Source organism: Tupaia chinensis, unplaced genomic scaffold, assembly GCF_000334495.1.
Source record: "Tupaia chinensis unplaced genomic scaffold, TupChi_1.0 Scaffold140534_1, whole genome shotgun sequence".
NCBI lineage: Eukaryota > Metazoa > Chordata > Mammalia > Scandentia > Tupaiidae > Tupaia > Tupaia belangeri.
In genome coordinates, this window is record NW_006200409.1 from 335,490 (window position 1) to 345,782 (window position 10,293).

Below are 10,293 nucleotides of genomic sequence, written 5' to 3' on the forward strand. Positions count from 1 at the left end.
GAGCACCTGTGCCAATGTGTGTATCTCTACTGGAGAGACACACTGAAAACTACAATGTTAAGTATAATAAGAGAAATAATCAAGCTACCAAAGGAAAAGAACCTCCAGTGGAAATTGGGTAGGGTAGAGAAAAGAACACTAGAACACTCTAGGCTCAGCACAAGAAATATTTTAAAAATATACCTTAAAACAACTACAGGGAGCAGCAGGTGTTATGGTGGTTGAGGTGCTGGACTCCCACATGGCCGACTGAGGTTCAAGTCCCAGACCTAGCGGCTTGCTTTCTCTCTCTAGAGCACATGTTCTATAGCACATTGGAAAAGAACAATAATGATAAATGAAATTAAATAAAAAGAATGCTTATTTTAAAAAAAGTCAACTACAGGGGCCAGCAGGTGGCATGGTAGTTAAGACCCTGGCCTCCTGTACATGACCAACCACAGCTCCAGTCCCGAACCTGGTGGCTTGAAAATCATGCCGAGCACGTGTGCATGCGTGCTCAAAATCCTGTGGGGTAGAATGGAGAAGGGACTGCAGGGTGGTCATCCCCACTGGGAGGTGACTTTTCACTTTCCCTCTCACTGTCTCTCTCTCTCTGGCAAGCACATGCACTATGACAAAAACCTTTTTAAGAAATCAACTACAAGCAGAAAATAATGTGTAATTTTAAAATCACACAGGAAAAAAATTGTAATGCAAAAACAAAAAAAGCTCAAATATAGTAAGTAGATAACATCTTAATAAAATGACAGAACCAAACTCAAATAATGTAGGTCTCAATTAAAAGAGAAAAATGTAGATCCAGGGAGAAAAGCATTCCACTAGATGTTATGCGCAAAAAGGTATACATAAAATAAAATTACACTGTAAGATTGAAAATAAAGGACAAAAATGTGTTATGCAAATATCCAAAGTAAAGGCAAAATATAAACAACAGATAATACAGAACTCAAGATAGAAAATATCAAACAAAGATTTTACACTGATAAAGGAAACACACCAAGGAGTGACAGACCCACCAAGAATCTCTGAGCCATAATAATATCACTTTGAGATATACTGTATAAAGCAAAAATTGATTGAAGGAGGAAAAACTAAATCAACAATGAAGACACTCAACCTTAGACACTTTCTTAGAAAACAAGTAGTGATAAGGCTTATTTTAGTAACATACTGAACTTTATCTAATATGGATCAATACAACGAAAAAGATTCATTTTTCTAACATTGAACATATACTGGAGTACAAAGATCACCTCAACGAACTCCAAAAACACTACCAAATAAGCCATATCTGCTCATCACAATATATGTAAATCCATCTTACATTAGGCTTCTCAGAGAATGAGCCTTCCACAACACCAGATGGTAACATTTTTTTGTTAGTACTGTGTCGCATAGAAAAACACATCGCGACTTTTCCAATGACCAATACTTTTAACTCAATATGGGTGAACTATCACAAAGGAAAAGGTGGCAGACATGACTTCACAAAAAATGAAAAACATGCAGAAAAGACTAAATAGGCCAGGAAAGAAGTATCATTACAAAGATAACAAATTTGATCCTTTTTTAAAAACGGGGTGCATAATAAAACATCCAGCTACCACAATAGCCTAATGATACTCCACTGACCCAAGTGTCATCTTCAACCTCTGGTTTGCCAGTTCATGACCATACTGGCCATATTCAGAGTTCTCCAGAATAGGACTTCTGAGAAAGCTCTGCCCTTTCCTCATGAACAGGACAGATTTGACAGGTTTACACCTTTCTTCTCACAACATAGACCTGAGACCTGAAGATAAGGCATCTACCTTGCAGTCAGGAAGTAATAAGCAGACTCAGGATCAAAGAACAGAGAATGCCAAAGGCCCATGTCCCGGACAGGATCTGTGATTTGCCACACCTGCTCTGGTCTGCCCAAGCAGACTTGCTGTAGCATAAGACAATTAAGCCCTAACTTTTCTGTTTGTGCACCCCAAAAAACAGAAGGCAGAAAGAATGAAAATTAGCTGAGATTGAACATTATTGTCACATTTTAAAAAAGTTTTTAAAAGTTCAAATTGAGGGCTCAGCCCTCCTGGCACACTCTCCTAAAATGCACACTCTCCTAAAATGCTTTTCTCCCCAAGATGGAATCACAAAGGAGACCTGGGCTCGATTTTCAGTCCAATGTAAAGGGATGGTGGTTCTGCTGGGCCTGAGCTGTTCTAGCACCTCCTCCCAAAGGAGACCACTGCTGTCAGCCAGCCTCTGTTCCAGGGTAACCACATGCAACTGAAAGGCTGTAATAAAAAATGCTGATGTGTCAGAGAAGCTGCAACAGGATTCAGGAGAGTGTGTGACCCAAGTGCTGGAGAAATGTAAAACGGGCATTGCTGGGCATGTGTGTGTGCATGCCCAAGATCACGAGAGGAGAATGGGGAAGGGATTGTAGCATGGTGGCTGTCCCCCCGGGGGGTGATTTCTCGCATTTTGTGCTCTGTCTCTTTCTGGCGAGTACACTACCCTATAGCAAAAAACTCTCAAAAAAAAAAAAAAAAGAAAGAAAAAAAAAAAGAAAGAAAGGAAGAAATGGGCACTGAGGCCCACAGCAAGGAGTTTGACAAGAAGGCCCACCTCATGTGGCACTGCATAGCGGGGAGGAACTTCAGTAGTTACGTAACACCAGAAACCAAACACTTCACCTACTGTACTTCTCCCTGGGCCAAGCAGCCATTCTTCTGTTCAAACCTGGCTAAAGGCAAGAACTGTGACACACGCGCAGTGATCCGCCCAAAAACAAGGACTGCAGCCTAAATTCCAAATACTAGAGACTGACATCTTCGGCTTTACTAAGGGAACACCTAAATCTGAAAATGCATTTTTCACAGGGCATTCTCTGTACTAATTTGTTGTGGTTATAAAAGAATTAGCAAAACGGCTTACATTTGTATTTATTTTCTATCATACTTCTCTGCCTTCTGTTTTTGGTCTCTCAAAACCCATTCCTTTAAAATCTGTTGGAAACGTGAGAAATAAAGGCCAGGCATGGTGGCATGCGCCTGTAATCCCAGGGATTCAAAGTGACTAATGCAGAAGGATCAGGAACTTAACTGTGATGCCTCTACTAGACAGATGCCACTATTATTTAGAATCCTAGTTTCTCAACACATTACACGTGTGTTTGAACACAAGTGAAAAATCAGGAAACTATATTCAACATAACTGCAAAGAAATGACCAAATTCCATGTTAAAAAACATAATGTGGGACCAGCAGGTGGCATGGTTGTTAAGATGCTGGATTCTCAGGCTGACCAAGCATGGAATCCTGGACCTGGTGGCTTGCTTTCTCACTTTTTCTTTCTCTCTCTCGTCATGTCTCTCTCTGGTCAAATTAAAATAAATAGTTTTTAAAAATTATTTCATTTCAGGACAGTTAACTGTACTGCACTCTTTATTTCTTCTATGAGAGACAGACAGAGAGAAAAAGAGAGGCATGACTGCAGGGGCTTCATGCTACCATTCACACCCAACCTCAGAGTCAAAATAACAGGCAAACGTGCGCACACACAGGCAGCATGCACAGGGAGTCCTCAGGGCATGGACCCAGAACCTTCCCATGCTGGCTTCAGCCTCTCAGAGCACTGCATTATGCTGCACCACTGTAGATGGCCAGCATTCTTTTTTATAAGATGATGCTCTTCCCCACTGAAATTCCTGCTATGTGACCTTAACCTTTGTGGAATCTGGCTGCCTTACCACCAGGTCCCAGAGCCAGTCCTGGAATGTAACATTAATGTGTATTGCTAAGACCATTAAGTTGACTTTTTCCTTTCTTTTGACAGTTTAACAAATTTTTTTTTCTTTTTTCTATTTTTTTTTGGAGAAGTTTTTGCTATAGGGCGGTGCGCTCGCCAGACAGAGACAGAGACAGATAGATAGACAGAAAGCGAGATATCACCTCCTGGGGGGGACAGCCACCCCACAATCCCTTCTCCTCCGTTCTCCTCTCAGGATCATGGGCACGTATGCACATGCGCCCGGCATGGGTTTTAAGCCACCGGGTCCAGGACGCGATCTGCAGTCGACTACATGGGAGTCCAGCGACATAGCCATTACGCTAACTGCTGGTCCCAGACAGTTTAACAAATTTTAACATAGCTAGATTTATATATAATCACCAAAATTAAGACACAAAACAGGCTTTTAGGATTGAAATTTTAATTAAAAAAAAATTTAAGATTCTGCATTTGGGTAAAATCCCCAACACACACACACCTTTGTTACACTCATGTGGAATTAGTTTGCACATTTACAATGAAAATAATCTGAGAAATAAAATATTCCTATCTCTTTGGTACTACAGATGAGTAAGGGAGACGTGAGACACTGAAATAACCCCTAGGGCTAGCACCTTCCACAGGTGAGATGAAAATGCAGGTGGGACTCCGGCGCTGCACGATTATGCACATGGTCTCCTGGTGTACTACTGAGGGAACCCGAAGCAAAGGAAATCCAAGGCCCAACAGGACAAACATAATTACACCTGGGGCCCAGTTCCAAGAAAAGTGATACACACCAGCATCCCTAAACAAACCAGCTCCCACTCACCCATTTCTAAGGGTAAGATAACAATGATTGGACGGCTTTTCTTTGACACCCTATAGAAAGATAATGTTGGGGGGGTGGTGTCACGTATTAATACTGTTTGCACTGCAGTTTTGAGTTAAATTAAGGAAATTACTCCACAAGCTTCCTTGAGAGAAAGGGAAGTCTCACATTTTGGGGAGTCATGCCTGGAAATGCTAAGAAACCACTACAAGGCCTCTGCTTACACCTCAATTCCGGGGTCCCTCACCCCTCCTCCCAATATACAACTTTCTCAGGCCAAAACCTCCAACCTCGCACCTGCCCCCTCCAGCTTGGGGTCTTGGGTCCTACCTACTCTTAGCCCTTCCGTCTACTTCCAAGGCCGTTGCCAGCTCAACGCCTGTCTTCAACGCCTGAGCTCAACGTCCAGCGCCCAACGTCTGGTCCCCAACGACCGAAGTCTTGTGACCCCCACACAGCCCCCCCCCCCCCCCCGGGAACCCCGCCCCGGCGCGCCAACCCTGACCTGGCGAGACGAGAAAGGGCCACCGACACCGACCTGACTCTGCAGCCTGGCCGTGGCTGCGGCTGTCTGTGTCCAGGAACTTAGGAGCTCAGGGGTGCTCCTTGTGCTCACCTGGTCTCCAGTGTCCAGACCAGCCCCCGATTTCTGCTCCGGGCCTGCGCTATCGGCGCCCACGTGCGCGCCACGCCTACACACGCCCCCACGTGCACGGGAGGCTTCGCTCAGCCCTCCTGGCCAGCTCTGAATGGCTAGTGCTCCAGAGGCGCTGCAGGGTATGCGTCTCAGTTCTTCCAGACTTTGTGCAATTACTGTTTCACTTCTGAATGTACCCAGGAGCTCTGTGAGCTTATTTTGAGCTCGAAACCTTAGACCTTGTCTCTAGGGAGGCCTTTGAGGTTGCTTTAGCCACGTAAAGGTCTTTGAAAGCCTCCAAATTAATGTGCTGCTGCTGCCTGGTCTCGGAAACTGAGCACACGTGATCATTCTTTTTTTTTCAATCCTGATCAAGGGCACGTGATCATACTTGATGATGTTGCTTCAAGAAAGTATTTTTTAACTTTTTATATTTTTTTCTTTTTGCTCTGGGCCTTTTCTAACAAATTCAGAATGGTAACCAACATACCTATCACCCAGTTTCAACATTATTATTTATGGTTAGCTTTGTCTACAATCTGTATCTCAGTCACCTTTCCTGTATGTTTTGAAGAAAATCCCAGACTTACATCTTTCTTTTTCCCTGTAGAATTTTTTTGGTGACAGTTTTAAATGTATGGAATAACTTGAAAATAGTTTCCTATATGCCATATTCATTTTTTCCATTATCATATTAGTATATTCGTTAGAATTGATGTTGATACATTGTTAACCAAAAGCCATAGTTTATTGAGATTTCCTTGGTTTTTACCTATTGTCCATTTTCTTTTTTTTTTCTTTTTTTGGAGAGGTTTTTGCTATAGTCGCCAGAAAGACAGAGACAGAAAGCAAGAAATCACCCCCTCAAGGGGATGGCCACACCACAATCCCTTCTCCATTCTCTTCTTGGGATCTTGAGCATGCATACACACACACACGAGCCAGGTATGATTTTAAGACACCGGGTCCGGGCCTCGAACCGTAGTCACCTACATGGGAGTCCAGCAACAAAGCCATTACTCTAACTGCTGGTCCAACCTATTGTCTGTTTTCTAAGCTACATCTCATTGTCCTGTCTCCTAGGCTTTTCTGGACTGTGGCAGTTTCTCAGACTTCTCTTGCTTTGATGACCTTAATAGCTTCTAAGAGTACTGATGAGGCCTTTATAGGGTGCCACACCATTAGAATTTGTTCTTTTTCTCATGATGTGAATGGAGTTATTAGAAGGAATACCAAGAGGAAAAGTGCCATTATCATTCCAGTGTATCTAGTGTACATCCGATGAACATGATTTATGACAATTGATGTTGGACTTAACCATCTGGCTGATAGTGTTTATTAGATTTTTTTTTTTTTTTTTTTTTGCTGTAAAGTTTTTTTTTTCCTTTCCTACCCTGTTTTGCATACTATACACTTGGGAAGGAAAAGCCATCATGTGAAGCCCACGTCTAATGAGTAGGGAATTATCTTCCTCCCTGAGGGTAGGGTATCTGTCACCACCCCATTCAAAACAAAAATTCCATTCAGAAAACTCCTCTGTGACAAAGAAACTAACCACCTTTTGTGGTTCTGATGGCTTGCAGGAACCAAGCCAAGAGAGTTGGAAAATCCAAACTATAGAATCAACTCAAACCCATTTTGTGACAACAGCTTTACATCCTATAAAAGTGACATGGTGAGAGAGGAAAACACCCCTACCCCGCAATGAGACATGGTTTCTCTGCAATCCTTTTCCTTCCCTTTCCCCAGCAGGTCAGGATTCTGGATGTGCATGCACACGCCCATCATGTTTTTTAAGCTTCAGAACTTGAACCTTGGTTGCCATGTGGGATCTGGCTTCCAATGCACTGGGCCTAACCATTGTGCTAGGGGAGAGGTCCATTATATATGTATTTTAAAAGATTAAGACATTAAAATAATATTGAAATTTATCTTACCTTTAAAAATATTTCTTAATATATTAGTATTTAAATTTTTGAGATAACTTTAAATATTGTACAAATCAGGATCAAAACAAGATCCTTTATTTGTACTCAGTGGTATTTTTTTTTAAAGTTAGATCCTATTCTTGCAATTTATTCTTTTTTTTTTTTTTACTTTTTTTTGGGGAGAGATTTTTGCCATAGGGTGCGTGCGCTTGCCAGATAGACAGAGAGAGACAGAAAGACAGAAAGCGAGAAATCACCCCCCAGGGGGGATGGCCACACAGCAATCCCTTGTCCTCCATTCTCCTCTTGGGATCTTGGGCATGCACGCACACACACCCGGTGTGAGTTTTAAGCCACTGGGTCCAGGACATGAACCGTGGTCAATCAGGTGGGAGTCCAGCGACATAGCCATTACGCTAACTGCTGGTCCCTCTTGCAATTTATTGAAGTAACTGTGTAGCTTCTGTCAACTCTCAATTTTGTTGATTACATCCACTTGGCAACAATACTTCCTGTGATTGTTTCACTTTGGGAGATCTTAAGCTTTTTTTTTTAATTGTGACTTGTTTACAAATAAGTATCTTAGTGGTATACAGTATGTTTTTTTGAAGTATGCATATAGTGTGTAATGTATAGGAGATACTAAGATTGACCTAGTAGGCTCAAGTATTGTCATCCTCATCCATACATTATAAAGTTTTCCATTAGCATTTCATCTAATGGCAGTAGTCTCATAGATGATTCTTACCTAGATCCATTATTAAGGTTTGCAAAATGGTGATCATCTATCTTTTCTTTTGTAGTTCAGAGAATTCTATAGAAATTATTTTCTACCTCAACTATTTGAGATGCAGTTTTTAATAGGAAAATAGGATGTTTGATTCTCTCCCTCATCAGTTCAGAATGTGATGATTCCTTAACATCTTCCCAAGACGGGCAATGACCTTAAAAAAAAAAAAAATTAACATTTTCATTGATTTTTTTTTTGAGAGATTTTTCATGTGCACTGGCTGGAGAGACAGAAAGTGAGAAATTCCACACACACACCCCCCCCAAGGAGGGTGGGGAGGGAGCACGCTGCAATCCCTTCTCCTCCATTCTCCTCTCTGGATTTTGGCCATGCACACACATGCCTGACACGCCTAGCATGAGTTTCAACCTGCTGAGTCTGGGATTCGAACCAGGGTCGACTGTGTGGGAATCTGGCACTTTAACCATTCTGCCACCTGCTAGCCCCATTTTCATTGATTTAAAAAAAAAAAAAAGTTGATGTGTTTCAATTAATTGCTGTTATTATTTTTGAATGCCAAAATTGTCCTGTCTGATGGTTTGGAACACCTTTGAGCTGGAATCTTCAGTCTTTTGGACACAACTCCTATTTTTATTTTGCTTTCTGGTACATCAACATGTCCTAGGCTGTCTTGCACATTTCTGTCTCCAGACTTGGAATCAGCCCTTGATTTCCAAGAGGTGCCCAACTTTTGGTGGGAAACAATATTTACAAATAATAGTCTGTAGAATATGGATGTGCACTGGGTTGGTCATTGTTCTAGGACTTTTCAGGAGATGGACTTTTTTTCTTTCTTTCTTTTTTTTTTTTTAACTTATTCTGTAGGTTCAGATGTGCGAGAGAGAGAAATAACTGCATCCAATTAGGGTCTTGACACCTTGAGCCACCTTCAACTTCAGCCAGCCCCAGATTATGGGCACATGCATGCCAGCATATTCAGGACCATCTCCAGACTTTAACTTGCAATCTTCCCATGTGGCTCTGCCTTGTGGAGCTTCTAGTTTTACCACTTCACCAGCATATGCAGGCCACCATGCCTCTTGTAAAAGCAGGATTTCTCCTGTCCCATCCTCCTGCCTCAGTCTGTGATTATCTGAGACAACAGTTGTGTGCCATAGGGCCCAGATTTTAGGGTCAGTTGGAATCCAGCTGGGCCTCCCATGTGGCCTCAGCCTGCCAAATAGCAGTGACCAGGACATTACCACAGTTGGGCCAACTTTTTATGGGAGAAAACAGAATTCATAATAAGTTCATTCTGATATAGGTTTGCAAATATTATCAATTTCTTTGATTTTTATATTTGTATTTTTCCTGCTAGTGAAAAGCTTAGTTCCCAAAGACATATGCATAGCATAAAGCATATTTAGTACAAATTCAGAACCGTTATTACTGACAATGTGAATACTGAAACAGCATACGATTTCTTCAACTTTTCTTCCCTGGGAAGAGTATCTCACTAGAAATGTGAGATTCGTTTATTGTTTTAAATTCAAATCATTGTTTACTGACATAGGCTGCAAGAATGTATTTTAATGGAGTACCTTCCTTTAAGGAGGAAGATGGTGTTTCCTGTTGAAAGGTAAGAGGAAACATTTAATGGAGCTGTATTTTTTTTCCCCCAGCAGTTACTATCAGAACGGTAGTAAAGTTTGCTTTATAAACTCTTGCATTGAAGATTCATCTGAATGAACTATTTTCCTCATGATTTGTTCGTAAGGAGTTTTAAACTAAAAAACACGTTTCGCTGGAGGGAGATTTGCAAAAACCTCCACAGACTGCAACTGCTCACCATTTTTCTCTGGATCCATCTAGGCAACTGGAGACGGTACACTTTTTTGTTGCCAAGTTGCGTGTTGGGATACCCAGCCAGGAGTGGACTCCCTGCCCTTAAGGAGCCCGCAGCCAAGTGCTGAGACAAGCGCCCCTACGGTTTATTATTAAACAATGGCTGCAGGAGCCACGTTGAAGACGCGTCGAACGCAGTGTTATGGAAACCCCAGAGGTCTCTCCCAAGGACGAACTGTCAGACGAAGAGGTAGACCGCCCCTGCTGACTCAACCCACGTCAGGTGCAAGGTTTGCGCGTCAGAGCTGGGAAGCCACAATTTCGAATTCTTTTTTATGACTTTATGCCTCTGACTCATACGAGTACGGGCCAAAGGGTAAGGAGGGCTCTCCAACGAGCATTTCTTACAAAAGGAACCTGCTTGGACCAGGCGGGGACGCGAGACCCTACGGGAGAAGGGCGGAAGCCGCGGGGGGCCAGGTGCGCAGGGGCGTGGGCGCGGCCCGAGGCTGAGGGCCAGGCCAGGCCCCCAGGGCGCGAGGCCCCAGGGCGCGGGGCG

At 42.6% G+C, this 10,293-nt stretch overlaps 2 protein-coding genes and 1 pseudogene across 2 annotated transcripts in view; 2 read left to right on the forward strand and 1 right to left on the reverse strand.

Moving 5' to 3' along the window:
• TDRD1 (tudor domain containing 1) overlaps positions 1–9,875 on the reverse strand; it is a 77,661-nt gene extending 67,786 nt beyond the window's left edge. Inside the window, exon 1 of the mRNA XM_006162761.2 lies at positions 9,739–9,875. Within this exon, the coding sequence (XP_006162823.1) occupies positions 9,739–9,741 (3 nt within the window). The 5' untranslated portion in view covers positions 9,742–9,875. The remainder of the gene's footprint in view (positions 1–9,738) is intronic.
• Positions 2,183–2,741, forward strand: LOC106736458 (dynein light chain 1, cytoplasmic-like; annotated as a pseudogene).
• A 144-nt stretch (positions 9,876–10,019) lies between the features above and the next one.
• CCDC186 (coiled-coil domain containing 186) overlaps positions 10,020–10,293 on the forward strand; it is an 80,981-nt gene continuing 80,707 nt past the window's right edge. The window contains exon 1 of the mRNA XM_027766075.1: positions 10,020–10,110. The gene's annotated coding sequence lies outside the window, so the exon portion shown is untranslated. The remainder of the gene's footprint in view (positions 10,111–10,293) is intronic.